This window comes from Manis pentadactyla, chromosome 15 (genome assembly GCF_030020395.1).
Source record: "Manis pentadactyla isolate mManPen7 chromosome 15, mManPen7.hap1, whole genome shotgun sequence".
In the NCBI taxonomy this organism is placed as follows: domain Eukaryota; kingdom Metazoa; phylum Chordata; class Mammalia; order Pholidota; family Manidae; genus Manis; species Manis pentadactyla.
This window is the reverse complement of record NC_080033.1, coordinates 81,862,443-81,885,431: the sequence shown is the minus strand read 5'-3', so window position 1 is coordinate 81,885,431 and position 22,989 is coordinate 81,862,443. Positions and strand designations below refer to the sequence as shown.

The following is a 22,989-nucleotide window of genomic DNA, read 5'->3' as shown; positions in this document are numbered from 1 at the left end:
GGTGCATCTCTGCTTCTAACCAGGAGGGCAGGGTGGTGACGCGCAGGCCTGCGTGCACGTGCCCACGTGGCGAGGCCTCACATAGAGTTCTGGGTTTCCGGTTGCTCGGACAACGTGGGAAGGCGCGGTGACACACGGCTGACTCGCTGTCTCTCCCTCAGTTTCCACGACCGTCCTTTGCCAGAAGCTCATGAAGGTCGTCCCCCAGGAGACATAAGCAAGACGTGCCAGGAAGCTGTAGAAAGAAAGTTCACAAAGGTCATGTGGAAACAACTCAGCCCCTCAAAAGCGACTCCAGGCCCCACCTCCAGGCAGCTCAGCTGGGTGCCCTGCACTGTCCCGCCGCTAGGCCAGGCGCCAAGGGCCACTGTGAAAACTGGTACGAGTTTGGACCGAAGTCGCGCTCCCGTCAATACCTCCTCGTGTTGAGCTGAGAAGCAACCAGAACTGACCCACCGTGGACTTCTGCCACTCGGGGCCCTTCCCTTCCCACCTTTGTTTATTTGTATTATTTCTGCAACTTAAATTTTGGATCAGGTTGATGCCACCAAGATGACTTTTTTAGAGAGATGGGCAGGGGGAAGGTGGGAGAAGAGCTTTCCTGTGCCACCGCCTCCCCCCCCAACCCACAGCATAATGTGGCCCGGAGGGGCAGGTCCTGTCCCCAGGCAGGACTCCAGGGGCCAGCAGTGTCCCAGCAGCAGGGATCCTGAGAGCCGGCAGGGCCACGCGCATGCCACAGGCTGGCATGGACAGTGCACCTGTGCTCGGTTGTCATGGACGTAGTGAGTCTGTACATGCTCAGTAGCAAAAACTAACACCAGGGCTTATGTCCCTGCCTTAAAGACCCAGGGCAGATCCCTCCCCGACCTCCAGAAGAGAGGAAAGCTCAACGCAACAGCCACCTTCAGAGAAGTTTATAGAACAAAATGACGCAGGCCCCAGCTCAGCAGAGGGACCAGTCCTGGTTCTGGCATCTGCGCATGGGTGCCTCCGAGCAGCTCGCCCAGTGGGACCGAGCTCTGCGTGCGCTGCCTGGGACTTAGAACAGGCCCGCGTCACTCAGCATGCCCTTGGGCTCCCGACTGTGTACTTCCTGCCCTGGGGCAGATCACAGCCACAGGAGGACGTGGACGTCTCCCCTGGGCAGGCGGGTGGGCCGGGGACAGTGCGGCAGGCCTGGCCTGTGATGCTGCCCTCGGCCTGCTCTGAAGCCGAGGTCTAGTGTTTTCAGACAAAGCCCCATGCTTGAAATCTGCAAATAGACGAGAAAAGCAGATGCACCACCCCTGATGGCTTCCCTGCCGGGGAGTGGAGCCAAACCCTCCCAGCGCTCTGGCTTGGCACCTGCCACAGGGGCTGCCCTGGCCCTCGGGATCTGGCTCCCCTGACGGATCTGTCCAAAGAGGCCGCACAAGCAGGCTTTGTTTTCGTGGCTCCATGGCATTTTCCCCTGGGGAGGCGGCTGCAGGCCAGCCAGTACGTCCTAAGCAGTCACCGTGCCCCTGAGCCGGCCTGGGGAGCAGCGCCATGGAAGGCCAGCCTGCCTCCCTCTGGGCCGTTCCAGGCGCCTGCAGCTCCCACTACCGGCCCTTCCCTCTGGGAGCTGGAGCCGAGTCTCGGAGCAGACCTCGCGGGAGGCCCGATGTAGGCTCCCTGGAGCCTAATGTGCAAACGTCCAGTCTAGCCTGCTGCTGCCCAGCTGGGCCCCCACGTGGGTCCAGCAGAACAGAGACCTGACAGGCAGCTTGGGCGCCTGAGCTGGGCACGCAGCTGAAAAGCAGTTGGCTGGACATTCATCTCACCTGCTCTGCACAGGACCATGCCACCTGCGGCTCGTGATGCATAAGGACCGACCTCCACGGACATCTCTCGTGAGCTCAGTGTCTCTGGGGCCGTGGTCCTCTCACCTAGGGGTCCAGTGTGATTCCTGAAGGCAGAAAGCCACCAGAGGACCTGGTTTTCCGCGTCGGACAGAACCCCTGCCCCGGGCTCCAGTTCTCTCATCCACAAGCAGGGCAGTAGCTGGCGTGTCCCTGCATGGTTGTGTGGGCACCTCCAGAGACCGGACAGGTGGGCACACAGCCCACCTGCCTGTCCACAGACGTCCAGCAGCACCTGAGCAGGATGCCAACCCTCCTTCCTCAAGGGCTGCGCATGGGATACCATCTTGGGTCAAACTGTCAGTTTGGGGAGAGTGGATACAGCCCTGGCAATGTGGGGAGCCATTTGGCCCTCTCCGGACCAGAATGTGGTGGCCTTCCCATGTGGCCTGTTCCTGCAGCCTGCAGACCGGCGCCTTAAGGCCCCACAGTGGGCCGTAGGGTCCCTGGGCTCTGTTCACACAGCCTGGGGAACAGACTTAGCTCTTTATGACCACTGTACTGACAAGTGTCCTGAGCGTTGGCATCCATGAGGTTTGATCTCTTTAAACCAAACCCTGGCACAGCAAGCCTCAGCCCCATGGTTCCTCTGGTTGCTGTGTCCTGACGTCACTGATCGGCACCTCAGTGAGTCATTTGTAGGGTGGCCGCTCACCCTTGCTGCACCGTGGCGTTCTGGCTGTCCTGCGTCGCCACTGTGTTCCGGCCGGGGCCCGACGCCCCTGCCGCAGGATGGCATCTGTGGCCTCACCGTCTCTCTGTATTCTGTTGTGGCTAACCCGTCACACTTGGTTGGTTTGGGGTGGGGAATTCTGTTTTTTTCATGGGGGCTTCTCGGTTTTTAAAGAAACAACAGAATTAAAAGTACTGCTGGTGGCCCTCTGTGTCCTTTTCTTCAGCGCCAAGTTCTGGGGCGGGCATGCTCCCGGGGGCCCTTGCCCTGGAGGGTCCGCCCCGTGCACTGGGGCAGCCGCCTCGAGGCCTGCAGCCCTGCCGCCCAGGGATGGTCCCTCAATGGGCCGATGGGTGACGCAGGCAGAGTGAGAACTCGGATCTGCCTCTCGGGAGGAGCACTGACATGGACACCAGGAGGTGAGTGAGGACTGTCCTGGGCCTGCTGCTCATTCCTAAGACATCCTCGGAGCGTCTCCTCACGGCCCAGGGGGAGCGGGGCAGAGCGCCACACTGGCCCTTCCAGGACGGCGTTCACATAGTTTGGGCAAACTCCATTCTGAGCGCTGGTGTTTGACTGGGGCCTGGAGGGCGGCTGGGGCTGTGCCCGGATGGGAGGGGCATTGCAGGGCAACCGCAGCCAGAACCACAATGAGGGCCAGAGGGCTCTACAGCAACCGAGTGAGCCCCAGCCAGGGGTGCAAGGGCACAGAAGGCTGGGGCCACAGCTTTGCATGTCCCCTGAAGGCTTCCAGTCCACCCCAAAGGCAGCGGGGTCCCCATGCCGGCTCAGGGCAAGGAGTGCCTCCAGGAGCCACGGCAGCGTGCAGGGGGCACACTGAGTGCAGGTCCCAGCCTGGTAGCTGCCGCCTAGGATAGGTGTAGTTTATAATGTCCTGATCACACAGGGCGCCCCCACATCCTGGACCACAGAGGCCGTGAAATGAGCATGTGGGAGACGGGATTGCAAAGCCTGAGTGGGCAGGGGGCTGTCCGGTGGGCACCGGTCTGTGCCGCCCCCAGCAGATCAGGTGCCCACCACAGCTCTCCCAGCCCAGCCACCCAGGCAGCGTATCACCGCTGGAGCTCTGCTACCCAACGGGCAGCGTGCAAGACGTGAAGGTTGCAGTGAGAAGCACTTGAAAACCCTGTCATTGCACAGAGGTGGGGTAACGTGACGGGCCGCTGTCCTACCACTGTCACCGAGGGGAAAGGTTCTTGACACTTGAAAGGACAGTTCTCAAGAGGGGCTGGGGAGCGGGCATGCTCAAGACCGGCCGCAGCCGCTCAGCCGCCCTGCATGGGGAGGTGGCGGGGGGTGTCTGGTGGAGAAGGCCGAGGCGGGAGGACTGGGGTGCCAGCCGCAGCAGGACGAGACTGCTTCCGATCCCCAGGTCCTTAGAGAATTCCACCAGAGTCACCAGATGGGCCACGTGTGTGGAACCACTGACAGCTGGGATCAGGCCAGTCACCGCAAGGCAGGGACATGACAAAGCCACCTTTGCCCCTGGAAGTTGCCAGAACCACCGTGCGGGCATGGTTTCCGCCGCTGTGGGATGGGACTGCTGGGGGTGACGTGGCCAGTGGGAGAGCTCGGAAACCTCAGCTGACGCCAGGACCCCAGAGAGCCCTTCTGTTCCTGACCCTGCTCTCGGCAGCACCCTTTCACGCATCCTGAACCCATGACATTTCTCTGTCCCCCAGAGAGGCTGCGGGTCCTTGACGTCCTTGCAGCAGCCTCTAGAGACGGTGCAGGTGGGCAGGACCCGAGTCCTGAGCCCAAGGCACCCGGTGCCCAGGGCAAGCAGGCCCTCACCCGCAAGATGCTGTCTGCACTCGGACGCACTGAGCCTAGAGGGGATCTCCTGGGGCCCCGGCACCCTTCATCCTCCTGCCAGAAACTGCTCCCAAATGCCTCGCGTGCACTCAGCCACTATCCGAACAGGCCACGCACCGCTTTACTTGCAGGGGTCCAGTTCAGGCAAGACCCAGATCTTTCTCTTCCAGCCAAAGGGTGACTTAATCCTGCAAGTAGGAACTCAACTGGGTGATTAAAGTCAAATGTTCACACATTGCCCTGGTGTTGAGAACTGGCAGCTCGCAAAACTAGTCTCCACCCGCCTTCCTGGAGAACAAACCCCGTCTGGGTCCCAGAGGACGCTGCAGACTCCAGGGGCTCCCCCTCCCTCGCTGACCTCTGCCCACTGGCTGGAGAGCGGCACGTGCCCCCAGGCGGGCTCTTAGCTTTGACAGCACCCTGGCCCTGCCCACATGGCCCCAGCCCTCCAAACTCTGAGAGGCGAGGGCCCCTCACCAGACCCCCGGCCAGCCCCTCCAGCCCCACCAGTCCCCTGCGGGGCCTCCTTCACCCAGTTGACAGCTCCTGACTCGAGGCTGGAAAGAGCGTGTGGACAAGTCCAGGCCAGTCTTGGACCAAAATCTTCATCTTGACAAGAGGCCTGGTGTATCCACTTTGTTGCACAGCCCGGGAAGCTGATCTCCCAGTAGTGACCACGTCCCCAGCATCTCCAAAGGGTCGCCTTATCCTGGACCACCATGGCAGCATGAGGGCATCAGATATGAATGCTGCCCAACCCCCCCCCCCCGCGACTGGTCATTTCTCCAGGCGTCTGACGCCCCTGTGGGGCAGCCCTGCTGGTCTTAGAGCCGTGGGGGGCTGAGTCCCAACTTCCTCCATTCAAGCTGCTCCCATTTCCTTTCTGGGCTTGGCGCCATCCCCTGCGTCGTCGGGCTGTGATTTGCGCAGGGAGGGAATGTCCAATGAACACCACATGTGGACTGTGTAAGAGGGACTTCCTCGGCAGGATTGCCCCAGAGGGGCTCTCACCAGGGGGGCTGTGTTCCTGCAGTGAGGGGTGCCGGCAGCGCAGGTTCTGTGGGAGGAGAGGACAGGCTGCAAAGAGGCAGGGTGGCTGCGGGGCGAGGGCGGCTGGGTGGGGCAGCGGGCAGAGAGTGCTCCCTGGGGCCAGCCTGTCTGCCTGCTCGGGCGGAGGGCTCAGGTTCAGGGTCTGGGGAAGCAGAAAAGCTGAACCAGAGCCCGGCTGTGACGAGCGTTTTGGTCTGATGGGTGGGTGGGCATGAGCAGGTCCGCTCGTCCGCTCGTCGCAGCCGAGGCAGAGGGAAGGCGAGGGTCGGTGTCCACCTGTCACAGAAATGGGGACATCACGCATGTCCCCTCCTTGTGTGGGGAAAGGGGGTTCAGCCCTGTCTAAATGAGGTCGGGTGGTTTTGGTCCACACCTGGGCCTGCTGCACCTCAGCCTCTCCCACTGGCCCCTGCTGCCCACACCTTCCATGGGGCTGTAGACACAGCGGTCCTGGTCTTGCCCCCTGTTCACCATGCGCACCTGCTGCCCACAGACCCTGAGGTCACCGTGAGCTGAACAGGGGCCATCCGCTTCCCCTGGAGCTTTCCGCCCAGTTGGGGAGACAGACCCTCATGCAATGACCCCGCACCCCTGCGGTGAGCGCTCAGGGTTGAAGTCAGGCACACCCCCGCCAGGGGGGCGTCTTTTGGGGTCTTACAAACTCCGGCAGATCTGTAGGAAGCTGGTTAAGGACACTGTGGTCCAGCTGTTAGGGGGGCGTTGTTTATTTTCCTCGGTTCTTGTCCCCACCACGACAAAGAATCGAAGGGCAGAGACACAGTAGGGAAGCAGAGTAAAAGTTTTATTTAAAATTACTTAAAGAGAGAAAAAGTGCAGGCGACCTCAGGGAGGAGAGGCGCCCCTAAAGGTTGAGAAAAGGTTTAAGGCTACACACTTAGAAAGTGCGGGCAACCTCAGGGAGAGGTGCGCACTGAAAGATTGGGGGTTCCCCCTTTTAAGGGTTTTTCAGGAATGGGACAAAGGGGTAGGGGTGTGGATGTGTTAAGTGGTCTCAGGATGTTTATCTTTGATGAGACATTAAGTCTCTTATTATCAGCCTTCCAGGTAGTTTTGCAAAATTAACACAACAAATGCACTGTTCTGGTCCCGTCCCAGGATAGCAGCTTCCTGGTCTAGGAGCATGTCAATCAAGACTGCCTGCCCTGCCCCCAAGGTGGGCTGAGCTATTGTCTGTTTGTTAGAGTATGTTAAGAATCTTCTTAACTTTTTGGGTTTTAAAATGCAATTTTAGCTTTAAGATGAAATTTTTCCTATCTTTATTATGCTGTTTGTAGCTGGGCCTTTTAGTGGGCTACAGTAAATCTCACAATGGCATGATCTAGTTGACACAATGAAGACGGGCTGTGCTCAGATATTTTCTGTATCTGGGGAATATTCAAATATTCCAGGCTAAGTTGCCCCTGGCCTTTTGAGCTTTAACTGATTAATTCATTAGCTCTGAGTCTTTTCCGGCTCTCTAGTTTTAACTGGTTAACTCTGAGTCCCCTGTAGTGGGCTTTACTGGCTTTAATTCTCTCTCCACCCCGTTCATATCTATTTTCCTGCCTAACACAACCACACAATGGAATACAACACAGCTGTAAAGATAGAGCACGGCGATGCGAATGTGCTAAAATCAGCCACTGACAAATAAGCAAGAGACCTCCGAATTGTACGCTTTGCATGGGCGAGTGGTACAGTATGTAAACATGTCTCAGTAAGGCTGCTACCAAAGACAGGAGGACACCCTGCCTCGGCACGGGGTGTGTTATGGCAAATGGGAGGTGTGCAACAGGGCACGTGGACACCACTGTTTTTTATAAAGGGGGAGAGTGCACGAATGTAAGTCCTGCATAGAACTTGGAGAAGAAGGCCTGTCCCGGGTCCCTCCAGGCAGCCAGACCACAGAGGGGTCCACGCCGTCACCACTCCCTTGGGGACCGGTGCTGGAGGCAGGGGTTGGCTTATTCCAGCTCCACTGGGAGGTTGGCATGAGGGGGTGTGCACCCCCTTCCCTTCAGAGGGTGGAAACCCGTGGCTGTGTTTGCCCACCCGGGTCCCCCTCGGCTCCTTCTCTTGTTCAGCCCCCTATCGGTGGTGCTCGGTTACCAGCCCAGGACGCGGCACAGTAGTGGTCACTGGCTCCCCTCCCCCGCAGCCCTGTGGGTTGGAGTGAGCCTCCCAGGCGGCCCCCGTCCCTGACCCCTGGCCACCGTCTACCTGCTCCAGGCAGGCACGTGCGCCTGGGTGTCCCATGAGGCGCCGAGAGCAGATGTGCCCTCTGCTATCCTGAGCAACGGCAGCCCCCACCCCAGCTGTGCGGTGGGCGAGCTCCAGCTGCCTCTGAGGTGCGAAGAGGAGGAGGAGGCTGCCTTCCACTGAGAGGAAACCATGTGGGTGCTGGGCCGCGGCCACCACGGTGGGGGTGCGGGCAGCACCGCTGCTCCTGTGCAGATGTGACAGCCGGTGCTGGAGCCCTAGGGCGGGCAGGTCTCTGCATCACGGGACACCGGGCCCTGGTCACACAGCCACGAGGCCGGGGTGGAGGCCTACAATAGTGTCATGGGGTGGCCGCAACGGTCGGCCACACGCTGGAGGGCTTAGAGCAACAGGAGTTCCCTCCCACTGTTCTGGAGGCCACAGTCTGAAATCAGGGTGCAGACAGGGCTGCACCCCCTCTGGAGGCTCTGGGGGAGAAGCCTTCCTGCCTTTCCAGCTCCTGGGGATTCCAGGTGTCCCCCCAACCTCTGCCTCCACCATCACGGCCTCCCCCCACGGCTTTGTCTCGAATTCCAGGACACCCGTCACTGGATGAGGGCCGCCTTCACCCACAGTGACCTCAGCTGAACCCCAGTAATTACATTTGCAAAGACCCTGTTTCCAAACAAGGTCACATCTAAGTTTCTGGGTGGAGGTGAATTTTGGGGGAGCCGCTGTGCCACCCACAACAGGGGGCTGACGACTCACATTCGTGACCAGCGCCTGGTGCACCTGGCACGGGCGTTCCTGGCTGCCCCCCGGGAACCCTGCAGAGCCCTGCCGGCGTCCAGGCTTTGAAGCGCACAGCTCAGAGGCACTCAGCAGGTTCACAGTGTGCGACCACCGCCTCTCTCTCATCCCGGAACATTCCCTCCTACAAAAGGTGACCCCAGACCACCCATACTTACTCCCCGCCCCCTCCCCCAACCCCAGGCAACCCCTGATCTGCTTTCTGTCTCCATGAATTTGCCTGTTCTAGAACATTTCACATACAGGAATCACACACGTGCGGCCTTTGTGTCTGACTTCCTCTGCTGAGCAACACGTTTTTGAGGTCCACCCCCACTGTAGCATGTCAACGCATCACTCCTGTTCGTGGCGAGTAATAGTCCGGTGTGTGGATGCAAGGATTCTGTTATCTGTCAGCAGTGGGTGGACATCTAGTTGCTTCCACTTCTGGCCAGTGTGGCCTCCACCAATTTGAACACCCGTTCATTTCTTTGGGGTGCACACCTGGGGGTGGAATCGCTGGGTCACCTGACTTTCGGCCGCATTCAGTGCCAACTTACCCAGCTGCCTCCTTGAGACCGCCTCGTGCCCGGCTTGGGGAGCAAGACGGCCTCCTTCCCACTCTTTACCAGCCAGCTGAGCATCCTCCCCAAAATATGGATCAGGGCCCCGAGGCGACCGTCAGAGGTGACTCGGGGGACAGAGGGCCCCGTGTGAGATCCCTGACTCGTGCCGCTGGAGCCCGCTGCCTGTTGGTCCCGGTGAGCTGCCAGTGTCCAGCACCCCTCAGTGCCTGTGACTCTCCTTTTCAGCAGATGTAGAGCTCCCATCCCTTGGTAAACAGCCAAAGCCCGCTGGGCTCTGATGGGGCATTTTGTTCCATTGCATTTGATTTCACATTTCCCTTCTATTTATAGCTGACTTTCCCTCTAAGTAATAAAGGGAATAGACACGCACAGAAAAACAGTAAGTGAGGCCGAGGAACAGTGGTCAGGGAGAGGGTAAGAGGGTTGATGGCGTCACGGGGTGACTCGGGTTTGGGAAGCCCCCAGGAAGCCAGTCACGCCGGTGCTGGAAGCAGGAGGCTCGGGTTCCTGTGCTCACGTGGGGTGGGGTGTGCTGTGTCTGTCTTCCCCTCCTTTCTTCTTTTCGTGAGATCACCACTATGAAGTGTGCTATCTTCCACGCGTCACTCCACGAATCTGGACAAACGTGTACACTTGGGAACGCAACCCTCCACAAAGATACAGCGCATCACTGAAAAGCCTTTTGAACAACAGATTCCAGGTCCGACCTGCCTGGGTCTGGTTTGGCAAGTCTTGGGCAAGCCTGGGGTCTCAGTTTAAGGGGTTCCCAGAAGGCTGCTGTGGGGAAGCCAGCTGGAGGTGCTGATCTGGGGTCAGGATCCGGGGTCTTTTCCCCCTCCGTGCACGCCTCCAGCAGGTGGGGGGTGTCATCTATCACCATCCGTTGCACTGGAGTTCGTGGGGGACAGTGTTTGAGCAGGTGCAGCCACAGCAACTTGGGACAAGGAGCACGGGCTGCAGGGGGATGGCTGAGAGCTGATGTGGACCCACAGGCTCTTTTAAAATAATTTGCATTAATATTTAAAATTTGAAAAATTTCACATTGAAAATAAATGTGTAACTTTTTCTTTAAAAATGACAAACAAATCAGAAAACAAAATCAAAGCTCTAGCAGTTTAAGGCTCTTAGTCCCCAGGCCGTGAGTGGCTGGAGCCACCAAGCCGGCTCCTCCGCGGCTGGGCCTTTGAGCACTGCTTCCCCTGCCCACTCAGCTCCGCTCTCCTCCGGGCTGGCCCTGGAGGCGTTCCAGAACTCAGCCCCTGGCCCATATAAAAACCATCCCAAAGAAAACAGCCATCCGATAAGGCCACCACGTGGTGGAACCCTGGGAGTTGTGCCAAGTGTGGCCCGGGTCCAAACACCTCTCCTCAGACCCTGGGGCCCTTCTGGAGTTTGGAGCACAAAGAGGGTGGGTGTAAAGGTCCCCAAGAAAAACAGGGAGAAGAAGTGTGGATCAGCAGCTTTCGTTCAGGACGGTTTGCCAGTTGGGCCTGGAGTGGCGACTAACCGACAGGGGGCGTCACCTTGGACCCCCTTTGTGCCATGGCAGACATAAGCAACGGATTACTGCATTCCTCTGTAAGTCAGGGTTCCCAGTCTTTGTCACGGGCATTTGGGGCCAGATCATCCCCCATGGGTGTGCGGGGGCCGCCCTGTGTGCCGTGGGGTGTTGAGCAGCTCTCCTGACTCAGGCCCACTGGATGCCAGGAGCACCCTCCACCCCCATGGTGGTGGCCAGAAATGTGTCCAGACACTGTCAAGCCTCCCTCGGCTCAAACTAAGCCCAGGTGCCATGTAGGGGGGCCTAGGCAGCTCACGCCAGCTGATCAGTGCTGGCCCCGGTGGGGCGTCCAGACTGTCCCCGACAGGTGCCGTGTCCAGGTGGCATGTCTGCGCGCTAGCTATGACCCTCCCAGGGCCTCGGGCACATCCTGTCTCCATGCAGGTGGCTATACTGGCTCCCAGTGCCTTTGCTCTCTGCCCTCTCTGCCCTTCCTGGCAGGAGCGGTGACTCACAGGCCCAAGTGAGGATGGGCATGTGTCAGAGCAGCTCCAAGGAGCTTCTGGCCCAGTTACAACAACTTCCTCTCCATTTGTACAAGTGCCAGCCTGGGGGTAAAAGGTAGAGCATGTTCTGTGGAGCAAGAGGCCCCTGGGGACACATGTGTTCCTGCGCATCAGTGAGCCCCAGAGCCAGGTGGAGGCTCTAACCACCGATCTGTCCCCACCCACCCCACCCCACCCACACCAGAGGGTGGCGGCTGATGCAAGAAGGAGCAGGATTGCTCTGCCCTGAACTGCAATTCACACGGGAAGCTGGTGCAAACCCTGTGGCCGCAGGCTGTCCGCTCGCTGGCGGCAGGCTGAGGGCGGCTGTCCCCGATCCGGCTGCCAGAGGAGGCTCGGCAGAGGGAGGCAGAGGGAGCTCTGGGTAGGGGAACTTGAAAGAGACCCACGGAAGCAGGGCCCTCCTCCTTCCGCAGCCCTTACAAAGGTGGGCACAGAAGGCAGAAAGGACAAACAGGAGTGAGCAGCCGGCATCTCCCCAGACAGACCCTGCCAGAGGCGCGCGGGCGGGGACGGGCCGTGCCGGGGGGCTTGCGTCGGCTTCCACTTCATTCAACCGGAGTGAAACACAGCTGTTAAAAGAGGAAACTGTTCCTTGTGCTTGCCGGGGATGGGAGCAGACCTTGTCCGGGGCTGCTGCGGTGGGCGCAGGGCCCCCTGCAGTGGGCTTCGGCAGGAGGGGACAGAGACGGGGCTCAGCTCCCAGGGCGGCGCGGAAAGGGGTGTACGGTGGAGGCGGGGGTCGGTGGACGGGAAATTACCAGGCAGAAACCTCAGGGGAGGGAGACTCCTTAAACAGACCTACAGGGTTCTGGCTGAGCACAGGCCAGGTGACCAGACGCCACCGGGGGACAGTGGGGCACGAGAAACCCCGTCGATACTGAGGCATCCAGAGTTAACTGCGGGGCTTCTGGCTAAGCTGCTTTCGCAGGATTCTCGGCAAACTTGGGTTTTTAGGACAACGCCGAAGGAGGCCGGCTGGACGAGAAGGTGCAGAGGAGCCTGCCTGCAGCCCGGGAAAGGGCGCGGTGGGCTCATGCTGCCGTTCTGTGCTGTCACTGCGCAGGAGGAAATGGGGCTCGGGGGGGCCTGCTCGCCCGTGCAGAGCCCCCAGTGTGTGGGGCCGGCGCAGCCGCGTGGGGCCCACGTGTGTTACCGTGACACGTCACCTCTGATGGGGCGGGGACAAGGGGCCAGGCCTCTCCTTCCAGGTCTCTCCCGCGTTCCGGGGACACGGTTCCCCTGCCCCCATCAGACCCTAGGATGTGCAGTAAAGTGGACGGACCTCTTTGGGGCAGGGCCCTCCTGAGGCTCCTGACCTGGCAGCTTCCTGGGTCTTTCCGAGAGTCCGAGGGAGGCCGGGGCTCAGCCGCTGACAAAGCCATGACGGTTTCCCTTGAATTCCCTTGAATCCCTTGAACAGGGAGCCCCCAGGAGGGTAGTGGAGGCTACTCACTGACACGAGGGCCCTGGCGGCTGCAAGAGCCCAGCTCAGAGCAGCCAGGGTCGAGGACCCCCAGGGACTCCTGCGGCTGGGAGCGGCTGCCTGACCGGCCCACTGGGAGGAGCGTGGCCCCCTCCCCTGCAGGAAGGAGCCAGGAAGGGTCTTTCCCTGGCCTCGCTCTCCTTCCGCCTGGGTCTCCAAGGCGCCTGCAAGCCCAGCGGGAAGCCAGCGGGTGAGAGCAGAGGGGACCAGCCCGTGAGGGCCGCTCCCCGGGCCCAGGGCAAGGAGGGAGTGCAGAGGGAGGGTCTGCGGGGGTCCCGGGAGACAGCAGACCAAGGTTCTTTCAGGTCTGGGCAGAGCACATTGATTGTGAGGCCAAGGGGCTCCAGGCGGGCCAGGGTCAGCGGGGAAAGGAGCAGGGGGAGGCAGCCAGGGGTCAGAGGGCCGAGGGGGTGCCGGCTCGGGGTCAGCACTCTTAGTCATCATCCCCAGCCACGAGTTTCAGAGCTGCTCACGTTGGGCTGAGCAAGGCTTGGGCAAGCAGGGACTGCAGCCCTGAGCCCAGGGGTGGGGTCAGGATGTGTGCGCCCAGAGCTTTGCTGGCAACCTGCCCCACTCCCCTGGCATCTGGACCTGCCTCTGTGAGAGTGTCTCTCCAAGTCCCTGCTTGGCTGAGCTCCTCAGCAGCCCGAAAAGGCTGGCACGGGGAAGGGGCCCCGTGATGGCGTGAGTGACAGTCGGAGGTGGAGATGAGGTGGGGGGCAGGGATGGAGCACCTGTCCGAACAGAGCCTGCCCCCCTCCTGTGTCAGCAGTGAGGCCTCCATGCTGCCACATATGGCTGCACAGTCTGTACACTGCACAGAGGCACCTGGCATGGCCCGTGCTCCTCACGCCTCCTGTGTGTGCATCCTGGCTGGCGTCTCCTCCAGCTCAAGGACAGGGCATCTGCTTCTTTGCACAGAGATGCTGACCTCTAGCCAAGCACCTGTGGGACTGTGCCTGCCAGAGGGACAGGTCTCCCCAGCAGGGCAGACATTTTCAGTTCTCACCCAGCCACCTGCTCCAGCTATTGCTCTGCAACACATCAGCCTAAAAGCTAATGGAGGAAGACAGTGCACTGTGAGAGCTGATGGCTCAGGGCGGCGGGGCTCAGGGGGCTGGTTCTTGCCTAGGGCCTCGCACAGCGGCAATCGGATGACGGCTGGGTCTAGACTCACCTCATGGCTTCTCTGACCACAGCGTGGCTGTACAGGGGGCTGGCTGGGCATCTCTACACGCAGCCTTTCCAGGGGCCTGCTTAGGGCCCCCCCTAGCCTGGCAGTCTCACTGTGGTCCAACTCCTCACATGGAGATTCTGGGCCCCAGGACTGACTAGTCCAAGAGACAAGAAGTGGGGGGCTGTAGCCCCCTAAGTCCTGGCCTGGAACTGACGTGGTGTCGCTTCTGGATTCTACTGGCCCAGCAGCTGCAGAGTCCCCCTCAACTCAAGGAGTGGGGTTCTAGATCCCACCTCTTGATGCAAGGGGGGCCCAAGGACTTGTACGGTCACCTTTAACCCACCACTGTGCCATGTGGACTAGGTGACAGCCAGACAGAAGACCTGGCACTAGGGACGAGAGGGACCCCAAAATGAATAAAATCCCACTCCTGCTCTCCAAGAGTCTCCAGCCTTACCTTAGCGACACGGATCGTGCCCAGGAGGCAGGACAAGGTGCCCTGTGCTGGTGCTGGTGGCCGTGGTGTTGGGGTGGGGATGGCAGTGGGGCTGGGGAGATTCAAGGAGGGTCTGTGTGGTCTTCAGGCCTCTGGGGTCTGTGGTCAGCTGGAATGGACCGAACCCCTCAGCTTGCCAGGTGCCGAGGGTGTGGCTGGGGAAGTGCTGTCCGAGGTTGGGGAGGGGGCTGCAGGGCACAGGTGGGCAGGAGCCTTGGGGAACCAGCGGAACTCAACAAACACGAGGCAGCAGGGGCCGGCGGAGAAGGCGGGGCAGAGGGGCAGGGGCCGCGGGGTGGCGAGGGCCGACGCCGTCCAAAGCAGGGAAGTAGGAGGCCGAAGCCAGGGGGCAGGCAGGCCCGTGCCAGGGAGGCCAACGACGGCGACCCGTTGGCGACCCGTTGGTGCCCCCGCCGCAGCCACGAATGGCACAGCCCAAAACAGCGGGAGTGGCTGCCCTCCCACTCCCGGAGGCCCGTGGCCCAGTCAAGCCGACACACGCAGCCCCTGCCCTCTCCGGCGCCCTTGGCTGCGGCCGCATCCCTCCACCTCTGCGCCTGTGTGCGGTGTGTCGCTGTCTCTCAGATCTCCCTCTCCTGTCTCTTATAAGGACTCCGATCATTTTGTTTTTTAGCCTAATTACATTGCAAAAACCCTGTTCTAAATAAGGTCACATTCACAGGTACCAGGGGTTGGGCTTGGGCGTATCTTTTGGGGGGATACCATGCAGTCCACTACGTCACACTGGATGAGGACAGGCCCTAAATTCAGCGACTGTGTCCTTATAAGTCACGTGAAGATACAGAGGCAAAAGTAGACACTGGAAGGACGCAGCTCCCAGCCAAGGAGGACCGAGGCCTGCTGGCCGCCAGCAGAAACCGGGTGGCCAGGAAAGGCCCCTGCCTGCGGCCTTCAGAGGCAGCTCGGCCCCACCAGCGCCTTGATCCTGGACTTCTGGCCTCGGACTCTGAGGTAATCAGCTTCTGCTGTTTCAAGCCCCCGGCTGTGCCAGTTTGCGGAGCAGGCCCATGACACGCCGCGCCCCCGGCTCCACGTCTGACACATTCCCGCTGCATCAAAGCCCCACAACAGCCTTGATGTTCTGCATTTTTCCTGCCCTTTGTCTGTATCTTGGATTTACCATGAAATGCAACCACTAGGTAAGTTCTGACTTTTTGACTGAAAGAACTAGAATTATCTTTTCTAATTATTTATGTACATGGACAGAAGCACCTCCGGGCAAGCAGAGGACAGAGGGTGACAGGGCAGTGAGGGGAAGGTAAAAAGAAAGAGCCAAGAGCCCAGAGACTGTCACGTCACAAGCCTGGGGGCCTCTGCTGTCAGCCTGTCCTCTCGCTCACAGGGCCTCGCACCCCCACCCCAGCACTGACCCCGGCCCAGGGCCGCCGTGCCCCCCAGTGCAGGGACCCCGCGGATGGATGAGCAGAGACCCGCCCCTCCTGTCCTGGGTCTGCCCACTCGCGATCACAGGGCCTACCCGCCCGCGGGGCCCTCAGCTCCAGCCTTTCTCTCTGTGGGCTGTGAAGCAAAACATGTCAGAACCTCTGTGCACCTGGGCACACATGCCTGCCTCACCTGGACCGTGCCAATGGCCTCTTGCCATCTGTACTGGTTTCCTTTTGTTGTAATTACCACGAATTCAGTATCTTCCAGTTCTGGAGGTCAGTTGTCCAAAACGGGTCTCGTGGGACTAAAATCAAGGTGTGGGCAGGGCAGACTCCCCCTGGAGTCTCGTGGGGGGCTCTGTCCCTTTGCCTTTCCCATCCTCAGTGGGTGGTGCGTGACCCCTTGCAGCAGCCCTGGGGTCACCCGGACACTCCAGGATTAACCCTCACCTTCACTCAATCCCATTTGCAAAGATCCTTTGCTGCCAGGCGGGGTCACGTGCGCACAGGTTCCCTTGGGGCAGGGACCAGGCTGCCTTGCCCACCCTTCATCCCATAGCAGCCACGGTGCTCTTTCTTAGGGGGTACATCCCTTTCTGTCACTGCCCTGCCCTGCCTGCCACCCTCCAGCAGCTCAGAGCAGAGCTCGGGACAAAGCCACAGCCCCCCACTCGCTGACAGCCCTGTGGGGGTGGCCTGCCCTGCACCCACCCTGCACTTGCCCCCTCAGGCTGTGGCCGCCGCAGCACCGCTCACTCCTTCATCTGTTCTGGCCGGAACCCAAAGGAGCCCCTGGCCTCCCCACCACGTTGCCCTGTTAACTTACTCACACGTTTATTACCACGCAGAACTGCCTATGTGTCTATTCACCTGCTCCCTCCATAGACAAACGGTGCGCCCATGACAGCAGCGGCTCCAGGAGACAGAGCGGCTGCAGGTGCTCCCCAAATGTTTGTAAGATGAACGAGGAATTCTGCAGAGGCTCATGAGTTAGGGCGGCCCCATCGTCTGTTTCTTGGCACGGCGGTGCCGTCCGGTTCCCAGGCAGTTATTCAGACACACAAAGGGCTCTTGGCCTTAGCTGGGGGAGAACAGAGGGGACAGTGTGCTGTGCAGACACTCGAGTCTCCATCCCCTGGACGGCCATTGTGCCACTTGGACTGATGAAGTCCCTCTGACAGTGAGGAAACGGCACCGCGACTCGAGGAGTCGTGCTCCTCTGCTGGGTCTTTGCCCAGGATCTGGGATCTTGCTTACTTGACCCGCCACTTCCAGACCCACGTTTGGCCTTGGCTCTTGACAGCAGAGAATACTGCCCATTGGCAGGGTGCCCAGCTTGGCCAAGCTATGTAACCAGGAGATAAATGATGCCCCACGTCTTGGCAGCAGGACACGGCTTGCTTCCTCTGGGTGGAGGAGCCCGGGGGGCCTGGAAGATGGTGGCACTCAGCAGTAATGGCAGCTGAGCCCGGGGGAGCAAGACACACGGTCAAGTCCCAGAACATTCACGTCCCTGCCATGAGTTGCAGAGACCTTCACCCGTTCTGGCATGGTTGTTAATTACAGTGAGATCTACAATTATATCTGCAGGATTCAAGTTGCATGACTTTGCTCAGGGCAGGAAAGATGCGGCCATTAGCCGAGTAGATGGAAGGCCAGTGAAGCAAGAGACTTTTGTGGTGTAATTAGATGGAAAGCCCGATGTGAGTTTGGTCTTGTCTGCTTTCCCAGGGAGGGGCCCTCCAGAGACCCTGGAGACCCGAGTGCACAGAAGGAGGGGAGGAGACTTGCCTTCTCCTGGAAAGGGTCCACAGAGTCGGGGCCACACAGAGCCTCTGCAGAGCTGAGGGGTGGAGGCTGCCGTGGGGGTGGCATCAAACCTCTCCTCACCACCACCCCCATAGCAGCTGCGCTGAGTCACATTTTGTAAAAACAAATTTCTGCATCCTTGTTAATTAAGCCTGTGTGTATACCCGGCAATGGACTGTGAAACCAACTCCGACCATCTTGCGGGCAGAGGAGCCCCCCAGGGGACTCCCCGTGCCTGTGCACGGAGCAGCAGCCTGGCCTCCGTCCCGGGAACGGGGGCCGTGGTGCCCAGGGCGCATCCCGTGCCACTCCTCCGTGTCTCTGTTAAAACCTGCAGGATCGTGTGTGCTCATTCCCAAGGAATGAAACAGCCGGAGGGACCCAGGAACCACTGGGCTGTTACTCCAGCAGATGAATGGCCTCCCCAGCATGGCGGATGCGCTCTGACAAGCCGCTTTCCTCCTGGTCTTTGGTCCTCCGGTCATTTTTCAATAGGTGGCCAAAGATTTCAGGCAGCGTGTGCGTCTTGGGTCAGAAATAAAGGAGAGTGCCCAAGGCGGGCTTGCGGGCCTCTTCAGTGGCACGTGCCCTGAGCAAAGGGTACTGCCAGTGCCTGGCACCGCACTCTGGGGTGAGAGTCACCACTTTGCCATGAAAATGACAAACAGTAGCTGGTCGGGCTCTGCCTTTAGAAATTGAGGCCTCCTGGCAACTGGGCAAAATCCTACTAAAGAACTGTGGAGACTCCCGGGGAGCCAGTGGACTGGGGGGAGATGGGGACCTTAGGAACCGGAGCTGTTTGTTCTAGTTTACTGTGGGGCCAGGGTGGCGTCTCAGGGACAGTGCGTCGGCCACACTCTGGTCTCCTCCTCACTTTCAGTTCCCTTGGTGTAAATGTGGAAATGCACCGTGGAGCCATTTCATCTGGGACTAAAGGAACATGTGGGCTTCCTGTGAGATCACAGCACATCCAACCTCTTGTGTGTGCGCTACTCTGCCTGTGTCACCCCTTCCTTCCTTGACCTCTGGAGAGCCGAGTGCCCTATGGCTTCTTTTTTTCTCCATATTGTCCTGGTCATGCTCAGGCCTTCGCATTTCCATTCAGATTTCAGGGTCAGCCTGTCAGCTTGCACAGACATGAATATATGTGCCCGCAGAAAGCCCACTGGGGTCTTTGTTTTCTATTTGTTTTTATTGATGATAAATAGAAAAACAACTGATTTTTGTACATTGATCTTATATCCAGCAACCTAGCTAAACTTACCTGCTGTTTCAAAATGATTATTAGTAAATTCCTCTGGGTTTTCTACATTATGTTGTGTCTGAATAATCATAGTTTAGTTTCTCCTTTCCTGAACATTATGCGTTTTTCCCCCTTTTTCTGCCTTTTCGCACTGGCTATGCCCTCCTGTGCCATGTTAAATGGATGCAGTGAGAGAAGCCTGACAGCTTCACCTATTTCTCACCCCTTCCCCTCACCAAGAAGCTTATGAAGGATTCTGGGAAGATGGCAGGGGCACCATAGTTTTTGGCTATTGAAAAATCCCCACTTAAAAACAGATACAATGACTTAGAAAATAAAAATCCCAAGGGACTCTCATGAGGGTACAGAGGAGTTACCCAGAGGCCACAGGACATGGTACATGCCAACAGGTTAAATGCACAAGCAGGTAGAATAATCTGCCCTCTATTCAGCCAGACATTAAGACATTTGCGAAAACACAGAACAATGCCAGTCTTCTCACTAAATGTGTTACTTTTTGTTAAAAAGAAATATAGTTACTTTTCATTAAAAAATAGGTTGTTTATGTTAACACACCATAGGATTATCATTGCTATCTTAAATGAATTAATCAATACATCTTTAAAATAAAAGATATCCATGGACACCACCACCAACAAAACCAGGACCTGAGGTGTTCCCACACAGCCCGACCTTGCAGTGGGTGGGGTCAAGCCACTGCCAGGCACAAATCTGGGGGTGCTGGGTGCATGTGGGGAGTAACGGGCCTGAGCGCAGGGGCCCTGGAGCACGCAGGCACGGCTGGACAGCACGGCAGCAGGCCAGTCTGTGACCAGCGGGTGAAGCTGATGAAGGTGTTAGGCAAGAAAATAGGTAGGAGCAGGGTGGGAAGAGAATAAGGCCAGTTAAGCCCACTAGAAGGGACTCAAAAAGTTAACCAGTTAAAACTAGAAACCCAGAAAAGACTCAGAGTTAATGGGTTAATCAGTTGATGCTCAAAAGGCCAGGAGCAACTTGGCCTGGAATGTTTGAATATTCCCCAGATACAGAAAAGTATCTGAGCACAGCCCATGTCTTCGTTGTGTCAATTAAGTCACGCCATTGTAAGATTTACTTTAGCCTGCCTGCTAAAAGGCCCAGCTACAAACAGCACAATAAAAGACAGGAAGATTCCACCTTAAAGCTAATATTGCAGTTAAAAACCCAAGAGGTTAAGAGGTAACTTAACATACTCTTTAGCAAACAGACAATAACTCAGCCCACCTTGGGGGCAGGGCAGGCAGTCCTGATTGATATGCTCCCAGACCAGGAAGCTGCTATCCTGGGATGGGACCAGAACAGCACATTTCTTATGTTAATTTTGCAGAACTACCTGGAAGACTGATAAGAAAAGACTTAATGTCTCATCAGAGATAAACATCTTGAGACCACTTAACACATGCACACCCCTACCCCTTTGTCACATTCCTGAAAAAAAAAAAAAAACCCTTAAAATGGGGAACCCCCAACCTTTCAGTACGCACCTCTCTCTGAGGTCACCTGCACTGCCTAAGTGTGCAACTTTAACTTTTCCCCAACCTTTCAGTGTGCTGCTCCCTGAAGTAGCCCACACTCCCCTTTCTCTGAGTGTACACTTTCTCTCTTTAAATAAAACTCAAGCCTTTCAAGGCACCTCTCCTCTCTGAGGTTGCCTGCACATTTTCTCTCTTTAAGTAAGTAATTTTAAATAAAACTTTTATGCTGCTTCACTACCGTGTCTCTGCCCTTTCTTTGTTGTGGTGGGGACAAGAACCAAGGGACAATATGCAGCGCCCTCCGAACAAAGGGGTTGCTGTCATGAGAGTGGGAGGATACAGGGCGACCTGGTCATGTCTGAACCATTCCAGGCCCTGTGAGCTTCCCACAGCGACCAGCCAGGGCCCCCTGCCAGGACAGAGCCCCGTGCAGAAGGGAGACTGCTGGAATGGAAGGGGGATGGGGCGGGGCAGAGACAGTAGAGACAAGTAAAGGGGAGGTATGGGTAAAGTGGGCCAGGGCCCCGAGCCAGCAGTCCCAAAGGCTGGCCAGTGTGGGTGTCAGCTTCACAAGGAGCTATAGGTGAGGGGTGTCTATGATGTAGGAAAACCTCCTTTGCATCAGGCCTCCTGCTAAATGCTCATGAACACTAAATTCACATAAAAAGCAACCGAAAAGTGTCAAGGTCAAATCCCATACAAAGTTTCTACAAGAAAAACGAGACTAAGCAGCAGAACGGTATTCCTTACAGAGAACAAAAGCACTTCAGAAGGAGATGCTCAAAAAAAAAGAGAGAATAAAACTCTAACGTGCTGTTTCAAAATAAGCTAAAAATGTTTAAGAAAAAGATACAAGTGAAAAAACATTGTCACCATACCTCAAGTTCTAAAACTCAGAAATGAAGTGACAGGCTCAAGGAAATAATTCAAAAGAAAAGAAAAAAGTCATTTCATAAACACATGACCTGAGGAAGAGCACAGAGCAAATAAGCACAAGGAGACAAGGGGAGGGTGAAAAGGGGAAACACTTCAACAATCGAAAGGAAACAACACAACTTAAAGGATTTGAAACGGAGAACTTTTGAGGACAGGCAAGAAAGATCCAACATACAGATAACAGGAGTCTTGGAGGGGGATAAAAAAGCCAAAACAAGGCAACAGAAGAAATACGACACTATATTCAAGAAACCTTTCCTGAAACACAGTCGTTTGACAGCACGAATGGAGAGAGCCCACTGTGGACCTGGGAAATCAACCCAGAACAACCAATGCCAGGAGGTCTGTAAGTCCGGGGAGAGGAAATCCCAGGGCAAAATACCTCTAAAACTGAAATCAGTCAAAGGGAGAAATAAAGTTTAAAATCCTTTTATTGCTTACAAACTGCAGTCCAGGGCCGTCTCTCTCTCCCACTCAGCACTCCCCTTCCCCTCTCAGGTTCAGATGAGCCCTCGGTTGCCCAGGTAATTACCCATTGATATGCAGATGAATCTCTCCACCCCTGAGGAACACCTACTGATAGGCAGATGCACTAAAGCCATACTTCTCTCCATCCCTGAGGATGCACTAAAGCCAGGCAAGATATTCTGGAAATATTACAATTTTACCTACAATGTTATTCAGTGAAATTACTGGTGTTCAAAGAAAAAGAAAAAAATCCTTTGGGCCTCTTGGTAAAAAGAGCCCTGACTTATAAGAGACCATAATAAAGATTATCCTGTCTTTACAGTAGCAGCACTTTATGGGAGAAGTAAAGGGAGTAACATGCTAAAGGTGCTCAGGGATAGAAAACTTGAGCCAAAGGTTCCTCATCCTGCAGAACTGACCTTTAGGTATGAAGGGCAGGGTCAAAATGCCACCCATGTGCAAGAACCCCAGGGTTCCCACAAGCCCTTTGGAGGTGCCTACTAGATGCTGGGCTTCAGACAACTTACCCAAATGACCACAGAGATGTCAGTACGGGCCTGCTGGGGAGCACTGACTATCCACTGTTCTGAAGAGGTGGGCACTGGAGTACACAATGGAAATAAAAATAGGGGAGTGGGGGTACTACCTGCAGCAAGTTGTAACTCAGCAGTCACTGGTCATGGTGATGCTGGGGTTCTTGTTCATGGAGTCAAAGAATGAACTTTGCAAACACTCAGGGTAGGAAAGCAAGGGAGAGGCTTTTATTTAGAGGTAAAGTGAGAGGACAGAGCTCCTGGTGCACACCAGGACGAGACAAGAGAGCCCGTAGTCCAGGTGTTTTATGGGAGGTTGAGGATTTCCAGGAACGTGATAAAGGGCCAGGGGTGCAGACTTGTTAAGTGGTCCCCGAATGTTCATCTTTGCTGCGACATTAAGTCTTTTCTATTCCAGGTAATTTTGCAAAGTTAACTTAACACAAGGAATTTACTGCTCTGATTCCTTCCTGGGATAGCAGCTCCCCTCTGGGAGCATATCAATCAAGACCACCTGCCCTGCCCCCAAGGTGGGCGGAGTTATGTCTGTTTGGCTAAAGAGTAAATTAATCTTCTTAACTTCCTGGGTTTTAAAATGCAATCTTAGCTTTAAGATGGAATCCTTTCTGCTTTTACTATGTTGTTTATGGCTCGGCTTACTCACTAAATTAATTGTCCGAGTTGCAAATTACTTGATTAGGGGATGGAGGAGGAAAAACAGCAATGGGTTAAGTTAAAAAAAAAAATAAGCTGGGCCTTTTAGCAGGCTAAAGTGAATCTTACAATGACATGATTTAATTAACACAATAAAGACATGGGCTATGCTGAGATACTTTC

At 56.9% G+C, this 22,989-nt stretch overlaps 1 protein-coding gene and 1 long non-coding RNA gene across 3 annotated transcripts in view; both read left to right on the top strand.

The window, feature by feature from the left end:
• Positions 1-2,759, top strand: part of SLC7A5 (solute carrier family 7 member 5) — a 30,315-nt gene extending 27,556 nt beyond the window's left edge. For both annotated transcript variants that reach the window (XM_036924206.2, XM_036924204.2), the window contains one exon: positions 162-2,759. In XM_036924206.2, coding sequence (XP_036780101.2) covers positions 162-217 — 56 coding nt within the window. In that variant the 3' untranslated portion in view covers positions 218-2,759. The remainder of the gene's footprint in view (positions 1-161) is intronic.
• A 12,060-nt stretch (positions 2,760-14,819) lies between these two features.
• LOC130680951 (uncharacterized) lies at positions 14,820-20,452 on the top strand. Its single transcript, XR_008994021.1, has 2 exons — positions 14,820-15,403; positions 17,796-20,452. It is a non-coding gene; the product is annotated as an uncharacterized LOC130680951 (long non-coding RNA).
• The last annotated feature ends 2,537 nt before the right edge of the window (positions 20,453-22,989 follow it).